Consider the following 27,722-nt stretch of genomic DNA (forward strand, 5'->3'; position numbering starts at 1 on the left):
TTTTCTAAAATATGAGACTTACGATTTCTTTTCTTTACTCTGAAAAGTTTATCTGCCATCTGTAAACAACTTTCCCCCTTTTCCTCAGATGAGCAGTATTAAAATTTTAGACATCAATTTTATTAGATATCCACAGTCACTTCAAGTATTGTTGATACACAGTAAAAAAAAAACAAAAAAAAAACGTGTGTTTAAACTTGTGGCTTTTTGTAGAAGTGAATGTGAGTTCTGATGGAAGAATGTACTAGTAATTTACTGGTCATTTTCAATACTTAAAGAATGCAACAACTGAACATTTTGCTTCCTAGGATTCTTTAACTCCTTTAAAACTCTCTTAGTCTGCTTTATTCCTTTAATTTCCCATAGTCTCTTTAATTATTCGTATATTCAACACATGCTTACTCAGTATATACTTTGAGCCAGGCATCATGTAAGTGCCAGATATTCAAATATCAGGAGAAATTTTCTCAGATAGTATTGATCTATTTTACTCTTAGATCTGTCACTCCAATGAAAGTTCCATCATTTATGAGCTAGGGCACTAGGTATATTACCTAACCTCTCTTATCTTATCTCTTTTACATAATGATAGTGCTGTCAAACTTATAAGGTTGTTGTAAGTGACAACCTTTAGAAAGTATTAGTTAAATACTAAGTTTTAGAAAAGGGACAGAGGATTAGGGCTTTTTAGGGATGTAAGGTACATAAATTCTAATTACATCCTCAATGAGTCATCCTGATTCTACAGTGCATAATGTGTGTATGTGGAACCCAATAATACTTGACAGTGTTTTGATAAATAATCTTATTTAAATTTTCTAAATGAAGGTAGAGAAACAGAAATAATAGAGAGTTTATCTTGATTTTCTTCTCTGAAATTCAGAAAAGCTTTGATAAAAAATTTTTCTTCCTGTCTGGTTAAACCTTCCAGAAAGAGAACAAAATCTAAGCATCCTTAGAAAGAGGTGCTTTTTGTTTTACTGTCTTATGGAAATTATAGGTTTTATCCTTAAGCTATTTAGGAATTAAAGCAAATCTAACATTCTTAAATGCTTGCTTTCCCTCAAGCTGGAAATGAGGAGTTTTATATTTATTACTTCCCCTAATCCTTGCAGTGCACTGGTATTGAAGAGGTCATTTTGCCTGGATTATCAGGGCAACAGGCCTCAGGAATGTATTGACTTGCCCCAGATCACATAGCTAGTGAGTGGCCTGAGTTTGGTCCAAGTCCTGAGATTGTTCCACCTTCTCATGCTTCCTCTTGGTAAGGAGCTCTGGTTTAAAGTGACAGAAGGACAGATTTTTTTTTTTAATGGCTTATTAATACTCGGTTGTTATTTCCAGTTCCTCCGAAGATACAGCGTGGCCATAAACTTATGAAAGTCCAAGCTGGTCAAAGAGTGGACCTTCCATGCAATGCTCAAGGGATGCCTCTCCCTGTCATCACCTGGTCTAAAGATGGAAGCGCCATGCTGGTCGATGGAGTGCAGCATATTAGCAGTCCTGACGGAACGTTAAGCATCAACCAAGCTGTGCTCTCCGATGCCGGCATATATACATGTGTTGCCACTAACATAGCAGGGAGCGATGAAACAGAGATAGCATTGCGTGTCCAAGGTGATTTAGGCATAAGAAAATATATGTATGGTGGGGGTGGGTAGTGGGGGGAAAACCCCTGGAATCTATACAAAATATATGATCTTGAGAGTCTTGGATCACTTTAGGAAGGCTTTCATAACTTTTATCATCACTTTTTAGTTAACTTTGAAAGGAAAACCATTCCAGAAAGAAATGAAACCATACTATCACTAAACCTGTATCCATTTTTTATATGTTTACTTTTGAAAATGAAGTTGCCAGGGTGTGGTAGGGAATGGAAACAGTCCTAGATAGCTGCCCCACCCACTGTTTTTGGTGTGGGCAGGGTGAGCTGGGGTAGGATTTCACCTCATCCTTGTAAGATGCACTCGGTATTGATCCCTATAAAATTTAGATCCAGGATCCCCCTAATGATGTTGGCCTTGTTTTGAGAGTTTAAAGACCAGCATTTATTCCTTCAAGCAACAAATATTTTTCAGGCTCCTGCCAGGTGTCTGTCCTGTTCTAGGCGGGGAAGAGAGAGTAATGACAAGGTAAAGCACTGGCTGTCATGAGCTGTCCTACTGTGAGTAGGCAGAAAGCAAGCAAATAATAAACAAAAAAATGCAGATGTTGAGAAGTGCTGTGTAGAGAATTAAAGTAGAATGATGCTTCCAGCCTCTGGCTACTTGAGTTGGGTTGTCTCTGAGGTGGTGATACATAGAGTGAGATCTTATTGACTAGAAGGAACTGGCATGTGGAAGTCACAGGGAAGAGCATTACTGTCAGAGAGAATACCAGGGCAAAGGCCAGAAGAAAAGCTCAGCACAATACGCAGCACTTTGTGCCTGGCACACTGCAATTCTCTTTGGATGGATGGCTCGGACACTAGGAGAGCTTGTCTAGTTGACTCATTCATTCAACAAACTTACATGGAGTGCTTATGCTTCTGTTTGAATGGCAAAGACAGACATGTATCTAATACATAATGTCATAAGCACAAACTGGTTAGTGCTATCATGAAATGGTAGAAGTATTTATATGAGTTTTTAATGGAAATATAGATCAAAGAAGGGTTCTTTGAGGTGGAGACATAACAGTTGAGATTTGAAGAATGGGTAGAAGTATATTTGGTGATAGACAAGAGTGTGGTGGGGTGGGGTGTCCTTCCCAGAAGGAGGATTATGATATTGAAAAGGAGAGTGAATGTGATATTTTGGATGCACTGGGGTATCAAGAAATCAGTCAGTACAGCCCAGATGGCTGCATTCCAGACCGAGTGCAGAGCGACATGTGATAAGGCTGGACACCCAATCATGTGTCAGATTATCTAAGATCTAGGAACCCAGATTAAGGATTTTAGACTTTAAGTGCAGTGGAAAGGTTTAGAGGGGTTATTTCTAGGGAACTTTATTCATCAAGTTTGCATTTTAAAAGGTCACTCTTTGGGGAGAGAATGGTTTGGCTACAGAAGGTGAGGGGAAACAACTGGAGACAGTTGAAGAATTCAGGCAAAAGATGATGGTAATTGAACTAGAGGAAAGAAGAGCATGGACTCAACAGGTAATCAGGAGAGGAACTCATTAGGTATTGGCGACAGACTGGATATGGGGAGTGGAGGAGTGGAGGCCTCCAGAGCAACTCCTAAGTGTCTTCATGAAATGGATGGATAGTGAGGCTGTTCGGAGAGATCGGACGCACTGACAGGACACACTGAACAAGAAACAGGCATGAAATTTATCCTACAGACAAAATGAGTACAAGGTAATGAACTGATCTGGGAAGACACGTGATGAGATTTGTGATTCAGAGAAAATATTCCAAGAGCTCTGCACAACATGAATCCAAAGGGGAACACGTTTGCAAAAAGCACTCCAGTAAAAAGCCTATTGAAATAGTTCTGGCAAGAGAAAGTAAGTGTCTGAAATAAGCAGTGACCTTAAGGATAGAGAGGAAGATGCAGTTATGTGAGCATATATGTAGGATATGATTGCTTGGATGTGGCAAACAGGAGTAAGGGGAAAAGACAAGAAACACTGGCTGGATCATGACGCCTCCGCTGAATAAAAGGAACGGAACAGGATTGAGGGAAGCATGAAATAATGAATTTGGTGGTGGGTTTGGGGGGCTCATTTTGAGTTTTAGATCCCTGAGTCACCTCTAAGTAGAAAGGTTTGGCTGTTAGAAATATGAGTCATATTTAAAAGAATCAGGGAAAATAGCTACTCACCGATGTAGTTGGTTGATGATGCCTCAGACGAGTTCAATATTGCCCAAGAAAAGCATTTGTGATAATGCATTTGTTTTTCTAATAGAACCACCTACACTGGAAGCTCTAGAACCACCATATGACACCCCCTTCCAAGAAAGAGTGGCCAAACAACGCATTGCATTTCCATGTCCTACAAAAGGTGTGTAATACTTGGACATATGGGCATTAGCATAACATTATATGGTTCCAGAATTCTATATGGAGCCCAAAAGATCATCTTTGTCAAATTCCACTTGTCAGTCCTTAAGTTGTAATATTTGGCATATTAGAAACTAACCCCTCTTTCAGATAACAGCTCTTTGAATAGGATTTTTCCCCCACAGCTATTTTATCTCTTTCAACAGAAAGACCTTCCATTCTTTCAAATTTGCTTCATCTAGTATGTTTTCCATGTAGTTCTGTTCTCTTCTGTCACTTCTTTCTTCATTCTATTTTGATAAGATTTCTCTTTAAAATGTGACAGGTAGGGCTATTCAAAATATTCCATGTGTATTTCACTAAGTTAGAAGTATAAATTAGGACTATCCCCTTGTTTGTTCTGGATACTTCTCCAAACCTGTTTTCTTTGATGTACCTTCTGGTAATTCTGGAGCCAGGTTGTAACTTGGCTCTCTGAGGCATATCCAAGCCCCTTCCCTCGCTGAATTGCTGGGCTTTCTGTCCCATCACATGTCCTGGCAGGAATTGTCTTTATCTCTGCACCAGGGGACGTGAAAGAAGCACTGTCACTATCCACTCACTCTGGATGGCCAGCAACTGGCTAAGAACATTCTCTCTCTCACATATGTTTTCCTCTACAAAGACTCAAGTGGGTCTGTAGCAGTTCTAGCAAAGTTCCAGCAGTACTCTTTCCGTAACTGCCTGGAGGGGCTGCATGCTGCTGGTCCCCTTAGGGCTGGAACGTGCGCCCCTGCGCAGTGGTTCCAGAGGCAGCTGCTCTTGGTTTTCATGGCTGTTTCTGTTTCTGTAGCAAGACTTTGCATCTCTCCATAGGAGCTCTCATTGATGACTATTTTCTACCAGCATTAAAAGGTGACTTTAACAAGCTATTCAGATGTCAAAAGCATTATCAGTAGCTACTCCCAGAGCCAGTGAGGCTGGAAAGGAAACCTTTAGAAGGGTTTTAGTTCCCATTCAGTACTGTGGGCACTCACTACCCCGGACCCCGCCACTGGCGCTGTTTCCCCATGCTCTCCACTGGATCTCTGACTCCCACGTAGGCTTGGACTTCCCTTTCCCGAACTGTTTTGACTTACGTTTCCTACTTCGAAAAACCACGTCTTCCTAGTTCTTTCTCTGTTTTCACCTGGGCTATAATTTCAATTTCAATATCTTTTGCAATGAATTTTATCTTGCGCATGGTGGTGCTACCATTTACAAATTAAAGGTAATGCATCTCATGTCTTTTGCTTGTTCATTTACTTTTCCTTTATTAACTCAACAAGTATTAGCCGAGAAGTCTGATTGAAACCTAAAAAGGAATGAGTGGAATTTAAAGAAAGAAGGAGATGTTTATACCCCTTTTTTCTTTGACAACATAGACTGACAACTGCAGTCCCATCGTTTCACCTGCTCTTTCTCATCAGTCAACATTTTATCGTGAGCACAATGAAATAGGCTGTTTTTTTGTTTCATTTTTTTCCACACAAACATATCTTTCATAGTCACCTTTATAAGTCCTTGATTCAATTTGATATTAATTTTATTTAATGTATTTTCTTTTTATCTGTATAGGAATTAAGTAAATTTTTTAAGTGTTTAAATAGTGTCTGACACATCGTTTCTTAAATAAAAACATTCTCGGTACAAAGTTAATGTTTATTTACAATATGCCCTTGGCTTTATGAACTTTAACATGGTTTTATCACTTTTATTCAGGAGCACATCACTTCCATTTGCTCTCTTGGTCATAAACAAACTGGGAAATGACTTATGCCTACTGCTGTCTCAACTTTCTTTTCTGAATAAAGAGTCAAGAATTATTCTATTTTCCTATGTTTAACAACATGAGCTCCCCAGAAGATGTGTGGGTAGAAGTTTCTCATCTGTACATACCAGGCCTAGTTAAAATGTGAATTATAAAAGCATCATTTCTGAACATCATAGATGTACTCTATTTGGTTGGGCAATCTTCATGTTGTACTCCTGTGATACTGTCTTAGTTTTGTTTTTCCTTTATTTTCACCTAAAACCTTTCCCCAGAACTAGTCCATTTGACTAATATAGTTATTTTCCCACTAATTACCATGAATGCACTCAAGAAATGCTTTGCTTCCTGTCATCTGAACGTCTTAATAAAAACAACTCTAATCAAACTCTGCAGTAGAAACAATAGGTCTCTAAGACTGATCAGGAATTAGGTGATAAACACCTACAACATAATTTTTAAAAAATTACATGCAATGAGAACTATCTCGAAAATAGCACAGTACATTGGGATACAACTTAAAGTCATAACAAAAATTTTATTTCTCCTCATTGTATTTCAATTTAATAATAAGTTTTAATTTTGTTATAAAATATCACAAGGCTTTAATTTCTTATTTAGGTACCCCCAAACCAACCATCAAATGGTTATGGAATGGTAGAGAGCTGACAGGCAGAGAGCCTGGTATTTCTATCTTAGAAGATGGTACATTGTTGGTTATTGATTCTGTTACACCGCATGACAATGGGGAATACATCTGTGTGGCAGTCAATGAAGCTGGAACCACAGAAAGAAAATACAACCTCAAAGTCCATGGTGAATATAGGAAAAAATGCTAAACTAATATCATTGAAAGCATGACATTTTCAAATTCTTGTGTATATATATATATATGTGTGTGTGTATATATATATATGTGTTATTGTCTCAATGGAGTAGTATTTACTATTAGTGTGAATAGACATGTTACCAAGCAGAACATTGATGATCTGATTGCATTGATAGATTGATTTAAATTCTCATGTAATTTCTGATTGTGACTTGACATCATTTAAAATTCAGATGCTAGAAAAAGATATATAATCAAAAGTCCCATGACCCTGAGTGAACTATCTACTTTTCTTTTCTAGGGGCAAAGAAAGTTATTAGCCATGTTTATGTGTGTGTGTGTGTGTGTGTGTGTATACACACACACAGGCATGCATCTTAATTTTCTCAGAGATATTTTATGCATATAGAAGGAAATATGAACATATATTTGATTCTCTTTTTATGTCTTGAAATGGTACACATATAGAGGAACAATTTATCCGTTACTCTGCACCTTGTCTATTTTACTAAAAAAAATCTATCTTGGTTATTCAATATACCTAATTCTTATTTGTACCTAGATAGCATCCCACTGCATGCCTATGCCATGATTTACCTAATCTTCTATTAATGATGAGTATTTAGGACATTAGTAGTTGTTTGTGTTATAAGTAACACTTCAATGAAAATCTTGTACATTTGTCATTTTGCATTGAGTCAAAAGGCATGTACGTTTTAAAATCTGGTGGATATTGGCTTCCATAGATACTGGGCACTCAGTCCCATCATCAGAGTACTGAGTCCCATGTGACTTAATTAAGATGCAGCAGTTTGTATTTGGTCATGTGGAATAAACAGATTCTCCCTTAAATTTATTCTAAATTTTATTCTGAATTCAAAACTCTGAATTAATAATTAAAGTAAAAATTTAAGAGGGGTTAGTTGTAAATATATTGGTTAAGACTTTTTATTTTATATTAAGGTATGTGCTTAAACATGAACAGACTTTCTCACTATCAACTATCTCAGAATTTGCTTTCTAAAGACCCAAGTAAAGAAACTTCCTAAATAATATTTATTATAAAATGATCTAGTCATGACCCCTCTCTTTTTTGCAGTTCCTCCAGTAATTAAAGATAGAGAGCAAGTAACAAACGTGTCAGTGTTGGTCAATCAGCTGACCAGTCTCTCCTGTGAAGTTGAAGGTACTCCATCTCCCATCATTACATGGTACAAAGATGATGTCCAGGTAAATGGAGACATCCAAATATGCATAATTCCTTACCTCTGCCTCTGAAGTCATTGAGACGTAAAATTCTTATTAATAATAACATAAAAATGTTAGTTCAGTTTTAAATTGTGCATTTTTATTAGGGTTGGAAATAACACTGACCCCTTTGACCTTTAAAGGTGGCTGAAAGCAGCACTATTCAGTTTGTGAACAATGGGAAGATATTAAAGCTCTTCAAAGCCACTCCAGGGGATGCAGGAAGATATTCCTGCAAAGCCCTTAATACTGCAGGCACTTCTCAGAAGTATTTTAACATTGATGTGCTAGGTAAGGAAAACATTCTTTTAAAAACTATAACTCAAATGTATTTCTATACAGAGCTGTCTGTATGAAAGAGTGAAGAGCTGAAAAATAAATTGACAGGAGAAATATCATTTGTTTTATTACTCTATCATTATTTTTGTCTTTAATACTGGTTAACCAAAATCATAGGATATACAAAGTTTAAAGGCATTTATCATACAGAGATGTCTATCAGTGAGGTTCTGTCTTGTTCATAAAGTAGTAAATTACTACTCTTAGCAGTTTTTCCAGGAAGATGGGCAGGGCATTCTCAGGGAAGTAACTATATAGGATGACGCAGAGTAAAACTCATTCTTGCTGTTAACATTTCCTGAAGCTTCTAAGTACTTGAGCTGTGGAAGGAAGGCTGTCTGTCATCCCTGCATTCTAATTAATTCTTGTAACTAAATCACCTCAGAGCTGATTCTGATGAAGGGGTGAGAATTCTGAGAGCAGGTAGCATCTGTAATAAATTGGGACATAAAATATTTTAAATTTATAAGTGGTAATCATAATTTAAAAGTTTGTAATTTTAGTTTCTGAAATTCTGTTTGCCAATTCAAGTATAATTTGTGGTAAAATGCCTTCCTCCCTTTCCAATATTTTGCTCATTGAAATGGGCATATAACTGGTTAAGTGTGAGATAGAAGTGAGTTCTAGCGATGATGCTGCACTAAAATTACCATTCTTAAACTGCTAGAACATAAAAATAATCCCTCTCATTAGTTGGCTAATGTCATTAATGTCTAAAGCCTGAAGTATTTTGCATTTAATCTACCAAAATCACCACTATTATATTTAAGCAAAGGCTATTAAAAACTAAGTAATCTTTCTATCATTAGTCTCATTGTTATTCTTTCTCTTGGCACTCATTTACTTTGAAGTCTATCTGTGTGCCGATAACTCCCAAACTTTAATCTCCAGCTCAGACTTCTTTAGGACTATATATCTAAAATTCTCTGCAGTATCTTGACTGAGTATTTTAGTAGCATATCATACAGAAAGATCTCAGTGAGCACCTGTTCTGGTCACCTTCCATCATCTCCATCATCAGAATCAGCACCTCCATCCATCCACTGCTCTGCCAGAAGGTGTCACTCATTCTTCCTGCTTCTGTTCGCCAGCTCTTAAATCTATTCATAGGAAGACCCCCTCCCACATTCTTACACACATTGGAATCAGGTCCAGGAACCCGAATGAAGTTATACTAGTATTATTTCTGTGTATTATATTGTTATCATTGTATGTATAAGTAGGAAAAAAAGACACCATCTCATTTGGTGTCAGAGGAGTGGGGTTTACATTTGGTGTCAGATGTGGGATTTTCTAGGCCAGCCCAGGCTCACAGAAGTATGTGAAACTGGTAAATGTGTTTTCCTGAGTTCTGTGAGCCACTGTAGCAAATTAATTGAACCTAAGGGGGAGGTCATGGGAACTTCCAATCTAATAGCCAGTAGGTCAGAAGCACAGATTAGCTGCCTGGGGCTTGCAACTAGAATCCGGAGTTAGGTGTAGAAGGTGAAGGGCCCCCACCAGTAAGATGGCGAACTTCCGGCTTCTCTTCTGGGTCCTCGGTTCCCCACGGCACCACCTGAAGACCAATCAACTCTCTCCCCCCTCCCACTCCCAGCACCTAGCCAATAGCCACCAGCCCCGTAGAAGTAACACCACAGTCACTCCATGCCCCTTCCTATATAACCCAGCACCTTTCCCTAATAAAGCGGAATTCTCCGGTAAATTGCTGCTGTGTGTCACTCCTTTCCTTTCAGAAGGCAGTCTTGTAGGATGGAGCCCTTAACCTGGGGAATCTGGTGCTGTCTCTAGGCAGATAGCATCAGAATTGAGTTGAATTCTCAGATATCCTGCTGGTGTTCAAGAATTGCTTAGTGTTAGTGTGTGTGGAATTAAGATTCTCATCCCTTAATCAGAATCAGCTCTGAGGTGATTTAGTTAAAGGATTAATTAGAATGCAGGGATGACAGACAGCCTTCCTTCCACAGCTCAAGGACTTAGAAGCTTCAGGAAATGTTAACAGCAAGAATGAGTTTTACTCTGCATCATACTTACACTCATAGGAATCAGGTTCTGGAACCTGAATGAAGTTATACTACTATTACTGCTGTGTATAATATTGTTATTGTTTATATATATATATATGTATGTGGAAAAAAAACCCTCACACTATAGCATTTGGTGTCAGAGGAGTGGAATTTATATTCATATGCTGTTAAGCTGCTTCCTAATTCCATGTTAAATGATCTACTTCTATTCCCACTGTGAAAGTATTATCATTTATAAGCGGAATTAACGTACTGGCCTCCTAACTGCTCCATCTATTCTTTGCCGCTGGAATCCACTCTACATTCAGCAGCCAGTATGGTCATAAAACACAAATCTGATCTCACCCTTCCCCTATTGAATTCTTTTAGTGGCTGGTCATTTGCTCTGAAGATGAAGACCAAACACCTTAACATGATGTAAATAAAGATAGATTGTTTGAAGGGCAGGGAAGTGTCCAGGAGTTCTTCAGTGTACTTGATAGTATTAAGAATAAAAACTAGCATAATCTTTTTCATATTATGCATCCTATCCAATTTTGCATAAGCATAAGAGTCCTTCAAAGCTATATTTCAAATAGCACTATGGTGTACTGTGTAGAAATTGAACATTATAAGACTGACGTTATGTCATTCATTACCTAAAATGTATAGCAGCAGTAAATTACACTATATGAACTTCAGTGGCCTCTTATATCTAAACTCCTTTTGCACTTGGGTTTAATACTCCCCGAAATGAGTTCTGTGTAGCCATAATTCTTCCAGGAAATTTTCCTGCTAGAAAATGTTCCATGAATATGTTCCTGTATTTATAGTTATATTTAATTTTGATTTTTAAATTTAGTTACTTATTTAATTTAATTTATATTTCTATTTGCCATTTGGGTCTATAGATGTGATATGATAAAGGAATATTGTATGCTATTTTGTTTGTAATATTAAGACCTTGTTGAAATACTATAGAAATCATTCATTATCTGCTCTCCTTCCCTGGCTTTTTTTGCTAATGCATACATTTTTATAATAAAATGTCTTCGTTCAAGTCCCACCCATCATAATAGGTGCTAACTCCCCACATGAAGTCTCAGTTGTCCTCAACCATGACATCACCCTTGAATGCCAGGTCAAAGGCACTCCCTTCCCTGTTATTCACTGGTTCAAAGATGGCAAGTAAGTACCTTTTTTTGTATTTGTTGCAAGACTTCAATTGATAGGAAACAGATGTGTAAACACATGTAGATATTCTCCCTCCTAATTATTTTACCACAGAGAGTATTATTAAATGAACATGAATGAAAAACATATTGCTCACAAAATGGTCTCCAAGTCTTATAATACCTTGCATTCTTATGAATCACAAGGCTCTTTATAAATCCTGGGAATTTGTTTTAGAAAATAGAAGAACTCAAATTTATTATACACTAAAAATATTCTGTCTAGAGGCTAAGAATGAAAAATGCAAGATCTAAATGCAGAGATAATATCGCCTTTACATGGAATTGCTTGAAGTAGTAAAAAGGAAAAATTTGTTTATGACAGCCAGATGAATACTTAAACTAGTTCTGTGTATGGGCAAGAAGGAGCAATCACAGAAGAGCAATTAGATGTTTCCCAGGTTCCAGGTTCCTGGGCTGTTGAGATTTGCCCAGACTCATATGGCTACATTCATATTGCTCATGAGAGGTTATTTCTCACATCATAGTCACACTTCCTATATGATTATAGTTTCTGAGAGCAGGTATCTAAGGCCTAAGTAACAAAGAGTAAAGATTTGCAGTGTATGAAGTGCAGGATTGTAATTAAACTTTTCATAAACCCATAAGAGCACAACCAACATGGAAAAATGTATGGATGGTATGAACAGTTTAAAAATACATAGTTAAGCAATAAATGTATTTCAAGGTGCTTACCCTCAATAATTTCAAGAATATAAACAAAAGTCATAGGATTTTGTTTTTCACAGGCCACAGCGGCAAAAGGAAAAGTGAAGGTTTGGCAAATATCAAATGTTGGCCAGAATGTTGGAAATCAGGATATAGCACTCTGCTGGGGAGAATGCAGATGAATACTTGAAATACAGTTTGACATCTACTAAAATTTGAATGCTGTAATGTAGCAATTACTTTCAGTATCTAGGAGAGGGAATATTCCCTGCCATTTGTGATGGCAGGAAAGTAAAGACTGTCTAAAGCTCAACATTAGGAGAAAGAGTGGATAACTCATAGCATGGTTATGTTATAAAACGCGTAGAAATTTAAAAGTGTAAGATTAAGCCATGTACCAAAAACACCTCCATAACTATTGTCAAGTGAAAAGTAGAACAATAATACAATACCATTTATGTAATAAAAGCTTTAGATTCCTTTGGGAATGCATTTATTCGTGAAAATGTTTAGAAAAACGTGGAAGAGCACAAACGAAACTGATAATCATGAGAAGTCTAGGGAGAAGGCTCACATTGGGGATAATAAACTGGGGAGACCTTTTCTTACTAGAAGGCTTCCTTTTTTGTGTGTTTAAATTTTTATTTTACTTGCATAATTAGCAATCAGTGAATTTTAAATTTATTCAAATTTGAGTCAGTTTAACAAGTATTCACTTTCTTTAAATAGTTAAAATGCATTAAAGTAGGGTACTTGATTCTCTTAGCTTTTTTAGAACTTTTTACAAAGTGTCACACCAATAGAATTAGTGAAGGATGCACTCATAGAAAATTAAACATGTTTCCAGTTGATCTTCTACTCTGACTGGTGGTTCATTAATATTACAATGTACCTAATTATTTCTCATGTGGTTTAGTCACAGCAACTTTTTAAAAGCTAACTATGGTTCTTCCTGAAAGTAAATGGATTTTAAAACTATATGGATTCTTAGGATATCACAGATTTTAATAACCATGATGTGTCGGGTATTAAATAGAGCTGCTGCCAAATATATACAGTGAGCATTTTACAGTAGTCAGTAAACACAACTCTGTATACTAGAAAAAGACTTCTTTGACAACTATATAAAGCTTCTTTGGGCATAAATATCTTTCAGTACTTATGATTATAAAAGCATTCATATTTATTATAATATCTACTTTTCAGAAAAGTTGGCATGATCATTGCCTTTAGTAAGTAATAACCATTCACTCTATTATGAATGCTTTTCTAGGTATTATGATATTGATTTAAAAATAATATTACTTGGCCTGAAGCTTCTATACTCTTAGTTTTTCTTTTCTAAATCATGGTAGAAATTTTGGCTATGCAAACAGCAAAAAAAAAGAAGGGGTAAATGAACGAAACAAACAATGACATTATGAAACTACCAGGTTTCTATTAATATTGTTCAATAATTGAAGTTTGAAATGAAGAAACTTTTCATCTCAAAGTGATAATTATCTAAATTTTATTAATAAAGTGGTTTAACCATCCCATTCTTCTGAATAGGAGTAGTAATCACATTTACTTTTTTTTAGATTCATACTAAAAACTTCAAATTTGATTCATATTTTTAACCTCAATATGACTTCATGATTTTGTTTGATTAATAGGAGAGGAAACATAGAAAAATAAAAGTGGACCCATGGAATAAAATTTTATTTTTTTTTAGGCCTTTATTTTTGGGAGATCCTAATATTGAACTTCTAGACAGAGGACAAGCTCTACATTTCAAGGGGGCACGAAGAAGTGACAAGGGGCGTTACCAGTGTACAGTGTCTAATGCAGCTGGCAAACAAGCCAGGGATATAAAACTGACTATCTACAGTAAGTGTGATTTTCTTATGCTTGTTAATACTATCAATTCTTCTTATAAATTGAAAAGCAGGGTTCACTCTGGGTAATGTTAAATACTGACTAATGTGGAATGCTAATTACTTTAGAAGAAAAAGCCCATCTTCATGTGTTTTAGGCTAGCATGTTGCATCCGATTTTAATGCACTTTATCATTCAGTATGGACTTCTCCTAGTGATTTTTTCATATGATCTCACTTAGGAGGTCAAGTATTGCCTAACTGGTTATCATATACATGAATCAAATGTCTAAAATCCTTAAAGGGGTAAAAAAAAAAAACTCTAAAAAGAATTAGAAAGAAGCTGATGGTATGCAAACAACTCAGTTGTTCTGTTTTCATTCCATCCTGGCCTTTATCCCGACCACATGGTAATATTTTAAATGCCTTGTGTTTGTGCCGCTGATTTCTCTCCGCTAAGTCTCCACCAGAGATGTGTAGCCCTCATTTCACTAAAATTCGCAAAATCCCCTGAGGAAAGTGAAATGCCAAAGTCATTTTATTTTTCACACATGGAGTCATAGGAAGATGCATGAACATAATGTTACAGGCACAAAGAATTAGACAATAGAAAGGAACAGAATTCAGGAGGCCAATCATGCTTTCGTGGCTCTACTTAACTTCTTTCTTTAACCATATCTCTGTCTTTCCATGGCATACGACACTCAAAAAAAAGTTTAGATACTTCAGGAATGTCACCTCCTCACAGGATTTTCCCAGTTCAAAGCAGTTGCCAATCACTCTCTATTATGTTGTCCCAGGGTGTTTTCTTCATAGCACAAATATCACTGTCTGATATTTTATTGCTTTATTCCAGGTTTATTTACTTATTCACTATTTCTCTCCAAGGAAGTTAAACTTCATAAGAGTAGGACCTTCTTTTTGCATGTTCTTTACTTTAATGTCTGATATACAGTCACTCTCAAGAAATATTTGATAAATGAGTGATGAAGAAATGGTTGAGTGATATACTACCCAGTATGGTCTCCACTAGACACATGTGGCTATTGATTACTGGAATGTGGCTAGTTCAAATGCAGATGAGCTGCAGGTATAAAATACCCACGATGCTAAACCAAAGACTAAATGTGAAAATACAATGTAATATAAATAGTTAATAATTTTGCATTGATTACACTTTAAAGGATGATATTTTGGATATATTAGGTTAAGTAAAATATATTATTAGACCAATTTCCCCTGTTCACTTTCACGTTTTTTAATGTGGCTACTAGAAAATTTTAAATTGTATATGTGGTATATGTGGTTTGTATTATATTTCTGTTGCACAGCACCAGTCTAGTCCTTAATAAGCACTTGGGCTTCTGAGACAAGCAGACTCAGGTTTAGGTCTAAGTTCTGCTGCTTAACCAACTTTGTGACTTTGTATAAATTGCCTAAGCTCTCTCAACTTCAGTTTCCTCATATGTAAAATGGGAATAATAATAGCACCTATTTAACAGTATCTTTTCTGTGAGAACCAAATGCCAGATACTCTACTTATAGTAAGTGTACTCTGACCTCTAGTAAGAATTTAATAATTGTTATTCATTTTTCATTATCTTCTTAGTGACTGTGTTGTCTTACAACCTGAAATATATAGAGAATCTAGCTTGATTTCTATATAACTTCACTGAGTTGCACATTTCCCCTTTGTAACGTTAGCCTCTTTATGTAACATTCAAATGGCTTTCTTGAAACACAGAAAATTTATTTAATACAGACTTTTAGATCATTTCCATCTATATATAGATGCCCTGGAAGAAAACAGTCATGAAAAGGCACGTTCTCCAAAAGAGTAGTGTTACTGAAAGATTAGCTAGACAGGCATCCAAGTTAAACAAAAGTGTTATTGCTATCATTGGCCTCCTACCAAAATCAGACACTTAAACAATAGGCGCAATATTTCCCCTAAGCCGTTGAGTAGTCTTCTCTACATTGCTGTATTGTTGCCAGGGTCTGTACTGAATACATTCTCGAGGTTCAATAAGACTCCTTTCATTTAAGATCTCTTGTTCACTCTGTATGATACCCTCAGGCACCCAGAAGAGAGGGTTCTATAATGATTAAACCTTCTTGGATTGTTTGAGATGAAAGGCATTGTAACCCTGTGGAGTTTTGAGTATTATAATCTGGGAAATAATGCCATTCCCCCTCTAGCAAAGTTATTTGCCCCTCCGAGTAGGTAGTCTTAAACTTATTTTATTTCAGTTGTGAAAATGCTTTTATTCGTAAGAATAAATGAAACAGATGCCACACTTGGGCTAAACTGTGAGGAAGGCTTATGTAAATTTCAGATTGACAGTATGTTTCACACGTTTGATTCCTTCATTTTCTTTCTGTGCACACTAACAGCATGAGGCAGGAGAGTTGGTGCAGCTGAAAGGGAGAAAAGGACAGTGTGCATGAACAAGGAAAGACATGGAGACAATATAGGAGTGAAAAATAAAAGAGAGAAGAAAAAAGAATGTGTGAAAGAAAGGGAATAACAGAGATTTTAATATCTGAGGGGAGATTGTAAAAATTCATAGCTACTGGTTCTGAGGCAAAGATATTTAACTGAGGTCCGTGGATAAGTTAGGGAGGTCTGAGAGCTCCAATAAAAAAGTCTTTGAACATATTTACATGGTGCATTTTAATGCTTGGTGTGTTCATAGCCTTTATCTGTAACACCCTTTCTGAAACAGAAGTGCAGGTGTCAGAAAAGTGTATGCGAATTAAATTGAAACAGGAAGCATGATAATTTATTTGACACATTAAAGCAGTAGATGACATGTTGTTGTCCTGTCAATTGGAAATGTTCTTTGAATAATTCCGCTCAATTTTATAAACCCAAACATTTCAAATATACCCTTTTCAGTACAAATGATATACCTGTGTAAAACTTCCATGGAGAATAGAAAGGATATGTTCTCGGGTTCATCACTGTGTCATCCAGCTTTTAGACTAGCCAGCTGATTTAGGCAATTTGAGCCAAAAATTAGATATATGTTTACAGACTAATGTATGACATAAATAGTCACAAATCAAAATTAAAATCTGAAGTCAGAAAAAGGTACTCTTTCTCAAGATTTCAAAATGGTGGCTTGAATTTATATAAATCAATTATGTATACTATGACTTGCAAACCATTCTTATAGGAAATAGAATAGTAAATATTTTAGGCTTTGTAGACCATGAGAAAAAAATCAAAGATATTGCATAGGTACTTACATGATAAGACAGAAATAAATTTCTACCAGTTGTTTATTGATAAAATCTATTATTTTTGAAAATTTTTAAAATAGGAAATTTTTTTGTAATACAAGTCTATTAATGAGAAGAGTGTAATTCTTTTGGGAGGGATAACATTTTACTTAATTGAAATTCAAAGTTAATGACCCCATCAACAAAATGAATTACAGAAGTTCATTTGTTAATACTGATCTATAATGAGATTTTATGTATTTCAACTATGAAAATGTCTTTTCTTGTAGGTAGGTACCATTAAATATTGTTAGCAGTTTACAAACATTATTTTAATTGACCATCTTCACTGTTTGGAAGCATTTATTTATCCTCTTGATATTTGGCTTTTAACAATTCCTATTGAACATTAGATGGAAAGTCTCCTTATTTTCAGAGATAAGTGGATTTTGAGTGTGGAAATTTCCTTTGTATTTGCATCAAGATCTGACATATATTGCTGAAACTGAAATTAACTCAGAAAATACGTCCACTGCAAATCTGTAGGGGGCTTGAGATCTCAATTTCGTTTGGTAGCATGGGAAATGTATAAAACAGGTTGACATTATTTGTGATAGAAATAACATAATGACTAACACAGAAATTTTACATTTGAGTGCTATTTTTGTCTGGTAATTTTAGGTTGAGTTATTAAGAAACATTGTAAAGTTTATAGCATAACTAATTTCTATAGTCACTCAGTATTCAATAGTAATGTTTGAGGACAACTCTTCTCATTCAGCATAAACTCAGTCTCAGTTTTGAGCTCAAAAATTAAAATATAGCCTATTACCATTAAGGCATTGAACTACTGTGTGATAGGACAAGCATTTTATTCAACTTCTACTTCTGACGAAAATTCATTGAACTGGCAATGTTTAAGTCTGTTAGAGCAAATAAAATATACCTTGGAAACTGCTGGTTCAATAACACATGGATATTTTACACAAACTGCTTGCTGATGAATACTACAAGGAATAAAGATAGACTTTTAAAACCTTACATTTTTATAACCTTTGTAAAACTTTTTAAACCTTTTTCTGTCTCACATATTTTTACTACTATCAGTTGTAGTACATCTTACCAGATTCCACTTCATGTTGTAATGAATGAATGTTTTGTTCAACTTTGAAAATATTTTTGTCTGTTGTTGTTCCATGCAAACTATACTTAGAAGCTAATTATTCAGTTTCTTCAAACTTGGCATTGACTCCTCAAATAAACAAAAAAAAAAACCAACTAAGCAGTATCAGTAACATCTGTCAGTTTGTCAGAAGCCAATAATACTATTTAGAAAATTTGCCTTAAAATAAATTGACTATTAATGTTGCTCCCAGTGTTCCCAATTCTTCAAGCAGTTATTCTCATGGAAAGGCTAATAATCTTAAGCAAATTGATTTCTCTGGACATATTTATGTATCTGCTGCAATCATCCTTATTTTATTTAATCACTGCTGGTAAATGGCTTTCCTTGCTTGGCTAACAAATGAGCTACTCAGAAACTTACTTTGATTATAGCCTTGTTTTGATTTTTTATCTTTGTGAAGAAATTCTGCTACAATGAGCCATTCCATTTTATATTTTCTAATTTTCATAACTGTTGTTTTTCTCTGTATTGGAAACATTGTGGTGAGTGCTTAGTCTAGTAGTGTTGGTGTAGCTTGTATTCTTTCAGAAGAGCTATAGTGCTATTATGAAATAAACACAATGTTTTGCCTATTAATTAATAACAAAATAACCCACACTGTGCTATTCTTTAAAAGTGAGACATTTTACAGTCTACCTTTCTCTTCTTTTCTTGTGTTTATATGACCAATATACTGGTCATGAAAACAAAATAAAATATGATGGTATGGTGATATGCATGACACTTGAATTATTGTTGAGTTATAACTTTGATATTGAAATCCATGGTGAGCTGAGCAGTAAGCAGTGAGAAGAAATGAGAACACCATATTTGATAGTTGTTGCAACTACTTAACTCTATCATTATAGAGTGAAAGTAGCCATAGATAGCATGTAGACAAATGAGTGTGGCTGTATTCCAATAAAACTTTATTTATGGATGCTGAAGTTTGGATTTCATATAATATTTGCATTTCACAAAGTAGTGTTACTCTTATTTTGATATTTTTCCAGCCATTTAAAAATGGAAAACATTATTAGCTCAGCATCTCCATGCCTGGCCTATGGTCCATAGTTGGCTTCCCTGATATATATCATAAACCACCTTGTAAGAAATTATCCCACCATCGAAATTCATCTCAAAGTAGAGTAAATCTTGCCATTTGTGTATATGAATCTTTGTCACTGAGAATAAATTCCAAGAATGATTATGAGGAAATACAAGGTACTCTACTCAACACCCAGATCTTGTTTCCTACTATTTTTCTCCACTAAAAGGAGCCAGGTCTTCATGGAGAAATGCTAATTCTAGGGCTGGAGCAGGGTACATACAAAATGACCAAGAGCCTGTAGTAGGGCTATAATATAAGAAGATACCATGGGTATGTCAAAGAGATACAGAAGCCAACTGAAAGGGCTCCCAATAGCCCAAACTGGAGCAATTTAAATAACAAAATGAATAACACAGTATTAGATTATAACCCAAGGTATAAAGTAAGTTTTCATGAATCTATATTGATATAAATAAATAAATTGAGGAAGAGAGACAAATCTCCCATATAGAATGCCAAATAAATTACGTGGGTATTCTCCTCTCAAGGAAGTAGAACATAACTCCCCACTCCACACATATGAGCTGAACAATTCCTTTCAAAATAAAGGGGTAAAAGATAGCAACTGTACAATGGAGAAGCCTAGCAAAAGCCACCTCGACCCGATTGTCAAGGCTAACGTCATCAGGGTTAAGTCATGTTGAGAGTATGTACCCTTGATATGGGGGGCTGAGAATGGCACTTTACTCTGCGATCTTCCTCCCAAAACCTACAAACCTAGTCCAACTATATAAGATAACTATTCTATAAAATATCCTACTCTAAAATAAAAGTTTAATAAACTAATATTAAGGCACTCAGATTCAGGCAAATGCCATTTGGTTTCTTTTAAATTGTCACCCTTATAGCACAATCGCAGAATGACCGTGTTCAGAATATGTGGCAGGGTGAGCTACTTGAGTTGTTTTTCCAACAGCAGAGTCCTCCTGTGGTGTGAGAGGCCAGGCATGCTGTTGCTGAATACAGATGATACACATGTAGTCAATTAGATGAGTAAAGCTGAGTGAATGAACTCTTGGCAGTTCCCAAAAAAGAAAAAAGTAAGTAACAAAAGTTAAAGACTCCACAGCTATTACCAGTAGCTGGTTCTGAAAGCACTTAGACCTTTGATATTTCTTGGGGAGAGGGCATGTAGTTGTAGTCCTGACATTTTTGTTCTTTGGCCTGGTTACAAACATACTGTATCTACTGTAAATTGGGTTTTATTTTCTTCTGCTTTGCTTGTTAAACATAACTTTCTTAGTTACCATAATATGATCTGTTGGATTTAAATGAACCCCTGAAATTAAAGCTATGGTTTTCTGTTTTTACTGAAATCTGAAACCTAAAAGGAGTGTGATAAAGACTGATAAAACAAACAATTAGTTAACGGTAGATAAATCACAAATTTTCTAATTGTTTTTAATTCATATTTACTTTCAATGCATTATTTAAACATCTGCAGCATTTAAGATTTTGCCACAGATGCTAAAGCTTAGAAGAATTGTTTCTGTTCTGAAATCCTTCCTAGTTCCACCTAGCATTAAAGGAGGCAACGCCACTACAGAAATATCAGCATTGATCAACAGCATAATTAAACTGGAATGTGAATCGCGAGGACTTCCAATGCCTGCTATTACTTGGTATAAGGATGGCCAGCCTGTCATATCTAGCTCACAAGCACTTTATGTTGATAAAGGACAATTTCTTCATATTCCTCAAGCACAGGTCTCTGATTCAGCCACATATACATGTCATGTAACCAATGTTGCTGGAACTGCTGAAAAATCATTCCATGTGGACGTCTATGGTAAGGAAAACACATGTGCTTTAATTGTATACCTCTCTGTCTGTGCTTTCTAATATGCCAAGACTCAGTTCATTCACAAATAGAGTCTGGATGGGTTTAATCATTTTCAATATGCATGGGAAAGAATTGGAAGAATTTGTCCCATGATTTGGAAAAATAAAAATCTACAGTTAGCGAGAAGTGGTCCATTCATTTGGCCAACGATTTGCCCATGGCGCATGGGACATCTTGACCATTTAGTTTTTATGGAAAAGGTGAAGTGGGCACTAAGATTAAGCTCAGTCTCTACTGTTTGCCCATTGTAAGCCGGACACGGCAGCTCTAGAGTATTCTGCAGTATTCAGTCATTGAAGATAAGCTCAACAAAGGAATTACTTTCTCAACAAAATAGTGGGAGACAGATAATGTAGGTAGTTTCTATGGTCAAACTGCGTGAGAGAAAAAAAAAAACTTTATTTCACTAGGATGCCAAAGAATGCCTGAAATGTTTGTTTTTCCTGCCTAGTTCCGCCAATGATTGAAGGTGACTTGCCTGTACCTTTGAATAAGCAAGTGGTTGTTGCTCATTCACTGACACTGGAGTGTAAAGCTGCTGGCAATCCTCCCCCAGTTCTCACCTGGTTAAAAGATGGGGTACCCATAAAAACCAGTGGCAATATCCGCACAGAAGATGGTGGGAAGAAACTAGAAATCTTGAGTGCCCTAGAAGTTGATCGGGGACAGTATGTATGTGTGGCTACCAATGTGGCAGGAGAAAAGGAAATCAAATACGAAGTTGATGTTTTAGGTAAATAAGGATGCCACTCTATGGACCTGTTTCCTAGCAAATTTGATGAGGTTGAGTGTTTTTTTGGTCACAGAATAATAATCTCAGAGAAGGCTTAGTTATCTGTTCAGACCTGGACTGTACATTACTGAGTGGTGGATTAATCTCCAGAGTCCCAAGACCTAAAACCCACATAAATCTTCCACTGATTTTGATAGATACACTGTATTTGTAAGTGCATAGATACATTTTACATCCATGAGAATATGATTGCAGTGGTTGGTAACATGGTCTTCTGTCATGAGCACTGTGCTAGACAGCAGGAAACTTAGTCTCTGATCCTTGGGAAGTCATCTTGCAACCTTGCATCTATGTCTTCATAAATTGAGGGCTTTTGAATAGAGGCCTACTTTTTGAGGTTCCCTCATATTATTCTTACAAAAATAAGCAACATAAAATAGAGATCAAATTTATATTCAGATAATATCCGTAGCAGCATAAATGCTAGGTTGACAAAAATCCACACTAGGTCAAAAGTACATTCATTGATCCTGGAAAGTGTGTTTTATAAAATGTATTTTACATTTTCAATCCCTTTCATGTACCAAATTACTATGATAGTTATCAACTTTCCAAACTGCAATTTAGTATTGCTTAAAGTGATGGTATATTTTTTCTTGTATGTATTTATTTGTATGTTAACACCTGTTGTTTTCTAGTGCCACCAGCTATAGAAGGAGGGGATGAAACATCTTACTTCATTGTGATGGTTAATAACTTACTGGAGCTAGATTGTCAAGTGACAGGCTCTCCCCCACCAACTATCATGTAAGGGTTTTGGTATGTCTTCTAAACACCTCCCACTTCTTCAGTATTTTAGAGCTATCTTGAAAGAGCTTCTGTGTCATTAAAATGTGGTTGTAAAGAATTATATTCTTTATATAACTTTTAAAAGATATATTTGCTATACAAGGAAATTTTTACTTGATATGCACAGCATTCCTTAATCTGCTTATTTAGAGGAATTCCATTAATACTCCTAGAAATTACACTTTTAGTTCATAGATATAGACTATGAGGCCATTATCTGTCAGAACTTCCTGTGCACTGAAACATTTTAATGAATAACCAAATTAAAAGAAATATACCCAGCATATTAGGAAAATAGAAGAAGTTAACAAGCATATATATAAATAGAAGTTAATAAGCAATTCTTTTTTCTCATTCCCTCATTCACAAAACGTTTCTGGAATACATAACTCTCATTTCCAAAGTGCTTTACAACATGCAAAAGAATAGTCAACTATGGGAATAAACTGTTCACATGTGATTATAAAACTAAATGGAACGTGATAACGTAAGAAATGGAAAATATAATGCTATACGATTTCAGGGTTTTATTTTAAAGGTGTTTTTGGATCATATTCATTTTGCTAGATTTGAACATTTGAAGTGAATAATGGCAAATAAACAATTGAATTTATGTATCTGTGTATGTACATAAAAAATAAATACATAAATAAATATAGTGTCTTTAAGATACATATATTTTTTTCTAGGAACGTAAGTTTGTTCAAAATACATCTCCACACTTCTTTTTGCCTTGTTTCTACAGGTGGCTGAAGGATGGCCAGCTAATCAATGAAAGGGATGGATTCAAGGTTTTGCTAAATGGTCGCAAACTGGTTATTACCCAGGCTCAGGTGTCAGATACAGGCCTTTATCGGTGTGTGGCAACAAACACCGCTGGAGGCCTCAAGAAGGAATTTGAAGTGACTGTTCATGGTATGCTGAAAGGCGTTACATTGACAATTTATGCCCTGCCTCATTATCTAATTCAGATTGTAGCTCAGTAATTGGGGTACATCATGAGTTTACAGAAAGTAGTGTAAAGCATGTGGATTTGCGTTTAATGATAGTGACCGAATAGCAGAGACTCCATCAAGAGATAACCATGCGAATGAATATTGACATCATTTGAGAATTAGAAAGTGTATTCTAAGTAGAATGCCAGGGTCTGCGGAATGAGACAAAATAAGGTAGAAGAGGTGAGGCAGGAGATTTCAAAGAAAGGGCTTGCATCGGCTTTCAAGGCTTTTTAGCCAAGACAGGAGGAAGTGTGAATGAAGTGGTTTCCAGAAATGGAGGCTGGGGATGTTATGCAGGAACCAGGGCACATAGGTGCATTCAGAGAACTAGCACAATAGGGTTAGAACCATTAATCCAAGGACAGAAGCGAGCCTCTGCCAGGCTATTATGTGTCTTACTCACCAGCAGACCTTGGAAGGGGACGGATTGGAATGAGAAACTGGGGAACCATCTGGAAGCCACAGCACAGAGGGTTTTGTGAACATAAACCTCATTTTTCCCTCTGTCTATGCAGACTAGTTTTTTTCTGCTTGATGGAATATAACTAATCCTGTTTCTCAGTCTCAATTCCTTTTCCTGAGGGAGAGAATCTGGCAGGTCCAGCTTAAATAGAGTTACCACCCACCTTGGGTTCCATCAGTTCTGCTGGGGCAGAGATACACACTATAAATACAGGTACTAGAAAACCTCCCTGATTTAAGGAGGTAGTTCTAGAAAAAAGGAGGGACATGGATTAGGAAAACACACCAAAAAGTGTAAGCCAGACGTACACGTGGATGGCAGTTGCTGTAAATCTGTTTTACTTATTCTTTGGAGAATTAGAGAGATCCGTAGTTAAGACATCAGTGATCTCTAAAGTTGCTAAAAATTGTCAATTAAATGCATGGAATGAAATGATTTCATTGTTAAAATAGGGATTGGCCCTTTTTCTAAATTTTAAAGTTTCAGATTCTTGCATACCGATTTTTAAGTGTTTGACCTACTAATTATGGTTTTTGCTTTCTTGCTCCCTCCTTTCTTTGTTTCTTAAATCTAGTTCCTCCAACAATCAAATCCTCAGGGTTTTCTGAGAGAGCGGTAGTGAAATATAAGCCGATCACCTTGCAGTGTATAGCCAATGGCATTCCAAATCCATCTATTACATGGTTAAAAGATGGCCAACCCGTGAACACTGCCCAAGGAAACCTCAAAGTAAGTATAAATATTCCTGAGCCCCAAATGATAAAGCTATGTAGAGCTTCCTAGAGCTATCACATTCTTCTTTCTTAATCGTAGATTTTCCTGTTGAATGGATTTTGCAGAAAAATTATTAAAACAGTGTGTTTCCTTTAGATTTTTTAAGAATATTACTTAATATTTTTATTTGAAGAATCGATTAAAGACTAACAACCTTAACAATGATATCAGTTTTAACATACGGGTTGGTATTTTTATTGTTTTCATTTATGCCTGTTTTAACTGTTGAAAAACTGGTGACTCATGGAAGAACAGTACTCAGTGATACTAAATAAGTCAGAGTATCCCAAATATGTTGACCCTAGACTAAGATTAAGGTAAAATCATATCTACACAAACCTATATTTTACGTACGCTTTTACCTCTTATAAGCTTCAAGAGGACAGAGATTCAGTCTCTGCAAATAAATTCGCTTCTGTATCCTTCATACTAAGTAAATTCCTGGCATTTAACTGTAACTCAGTACCTATTTGTTGAATTAATAGACATAGATTTCAAACCTGGATAATCTAAGTGATACATCTAAAAATCCAAATTAAAAGATTTTGCTAGTAGGGTCAGGTTAATTGACTGATGTGGGCTTGAACTTTGCTTGTAAGAAGTTTTCAGTAATGAGGGAGGTGCTGAATTCTCTTCCCTGTACAAAGGATGGATATCTGCTCATTTATTATTCCTATTCCAAATCCAGTGGAAGTAATCTACACATTTGTACTAGCAAAAGATTCAGTATGAACCAGACACAGTGCAGGTAAACAACCGCTTACCTGGGAGATAGGCATTTGTTACATAACCATACAAAAATATAATTACAAACTGTAATGAGTAGTTTTAAGAGAAAATGTAGGGAGGCATAAGAACAGATAATGAGTAAAGCCTTTAAGTGTGAGGGTTATTTATGGAGGAAGACTTTGGGCAGAGATTTTAAGAATATGTGGAAATTAAATGGATAAATTAGAAGAGAACTGGGTAGAGCATTTCAGAGAAATGTGCCTGGGCAAACAGCTTAGGTTGGCGTAATACCTCTTGAGGACTTTAAAGCAAGCAGAAGACTGAGGCAGAGAGAGCAAGGGTGTGGTGGGACCAGAAGGGACCAGGGAGCAGGGAGGTAGCACTTAAGTAATATTAAGGCTACATACTTTAAAGCAATGGGAGATCTTTGAAGGGTTTTAAGAGGGGAGTGATATGATAAGGGGTGCTCAGGCCCCTTTTGGAGAATGAAGTGTAGTAGTCAAGAGTAGATATGTGGGCAGGGGTCCGATGGAAGCATAGGAAGATCCTAACCTCACCTCCTTCCATGGACACACCAAATCTACTACTGCGTATGGATCATCTTCCTCTGAAAACTAGCTGAGTAGCTCCTCCACAGCAAAGGATAAAAGGGCCACACCGAGATGAGCAGGAGAGGCGGAGACATAGTCTCACCAAAAACCCCACCCTTGGGACCCGCACTGGAGAGATAAGCCCTTTTGAAAACCAGTGGGGCTTATGACCAAAGGACCCAGACGGTTGTAGGGATCTGAAATAGTTCTTTTGAAGGGCTGACACGCAGACTCATTCACCCCAGGATTAGCGCAAAAGCAGCAGTTTGAAAAGTGCTTAAACTATATGTGAAGGAGATGGATTTGCTAATCTTTAAACATCTGCCAGAAGGGCCAGGAACCAGCTGGGATTTTCTCTGGAAACAGAGGAGCTGGCAGGAACCACTTTTGCATTCTTCCCCTACCTTGCTAGTGCAGGCAGACATGCGTGGGCACAGCCATCTCCCACTGCCTTGCCAAAGCCAGCAAGTGAGCACAGTCCCCCTAAAGGATGCCCCTTCATCAACTGGCCCTGGTGGCCGGATCAGGAGTGGGGCACTGGTGTTAAAGAGGCCACATGGTTCTGCAACAACTGGATAGACAATCTTGGCAGGCTACCACCCTCAGAGCACTGCAGACAGCAGGCTGAAAGACACATTGAGTTTGCCAGTGAAAAAGGCCTATTTACTGCTCCTAGAACTTCCACCTGAGGGACAGGCTTCAGGTTTGCCGCACAGCTACTGGCTGCAAAGGTGCTCTCAGGGAACATAGGGAGACACACAGATCAATGGAATAGAACAGAGAGCCCAGGAGTAAATCCAGGCATACATGGTCAATTAACTTACGACAAAGTAGTCAAGAATATACAATGGGAAAATGAAATTCTCTTCAATAATTGGTGTTGGGACTGGACAATCACATGCAAAAGCAGGAAACCAGGCCACTATCTTGCACCATTCATAAAATTTAAGTCCAAATGTATTAATGACTTGAATGTATGACCTGAAACCATAAAATTCCTAGAAGAAAACTTAGGAGGTAAGCTCCCTGACATTGTTCTCGGTGTCGAATTTTGTATATTACTGCAAAAGCAAAGAATAAAAGCAGAAATTAACCAGTGGGACTGCATCACACCAAAAAGCTTCTGCACAGCAAAGAAAACTAGGAACACAATGAAAAGATAACTACTGAATGGGAGAAAAAAAATTGCAAATTATATATCAGTTAAGGAGTTTATACCCAAAATATGAAAAGATCTCAACTCAGTATCAAAAACCAAGCAGTCTGATTTACGAAGTCACAAGATC

The 27,722-nt window shown here is 36.4% G+C and overlaps 1 protein-coding gene across 8 annotated transcripts in view; it reads left to right on the forward strand.

Moving 5' to 3' along the window:
• Window positions 1–27,722, forward strand: part of HMCN1 (hemicentin 1) — a 416,593-nt gene that overhangs the window by 230,675 nt on the left and 158,196 nt on the right. For 7 of the 8 annotated variants that reach the window (XR_012122845.1, XR_012122846.1, XM_073216906.1 and 4 more), the window contains 12 exons: window positions 1,345–1,617; window positions 3,894–3,989; window positions 6,399–6,593; window positions 7,706–7,836; window positions 7,998–8,145; window positions 11,261–11,387; window positions 13,815–13,969; window positions 20,968–21,246; window positions 21,752–22,033; window positions 22,732–22,840; window positions 23,628–23,797; window positions 24,918–25,072. Coding sequence is in view for 6 of the 8 variants with exons in the window: in XM_073216906.1 (XP_073073007.1) it covers window positions 1,345–1,617; window positions 3,894–3,989; window positions 6,399–6,593; window positions 7,706–7,836; window positions 7,998–8,145; window positions 11,261–11,387; window positions 13,815–13,969; window positions 20,968–21,246; window positions 21,752–22,033; window positions 22,732–22,840; window positions 23,628–23,797; window positions 24,918–25,072 (2,120 nt within the window). In the remaining 2 variants the exon portion in view is untranslated. The remainder of the gene's footprint in view (window positions 1–1,344; window positions 1,618–3,893; window positions 3,990–6,398; window positions 6,594–7,705; window positions 7,837–7,997; window positions 8,146–11,260; window positions 11,388–13,814; window positions 13,970–20,967; window positions 21,247–21,751; window positions 22,034–22,731; window positions 22,841–23,627; window positions 23,798–24,917; window positions 25,073–27,722) is intronic. The other variant, XM_073216907.1, reaches the window with a different exon arrangement.

This window comes from Manis javanica, chromosome 11 (assembly GCF_040802235.1).
Source record: "Manis javanica isolate MJ-LG chromosome 11, MJ_LKY, whole genome shotgun sequence".
NCBI classification, from domain to species: Eukaryota; Metazoa; Chordata; class Mammalia; order Pholidota; family Manidae; genus Manis; species Manis javanica.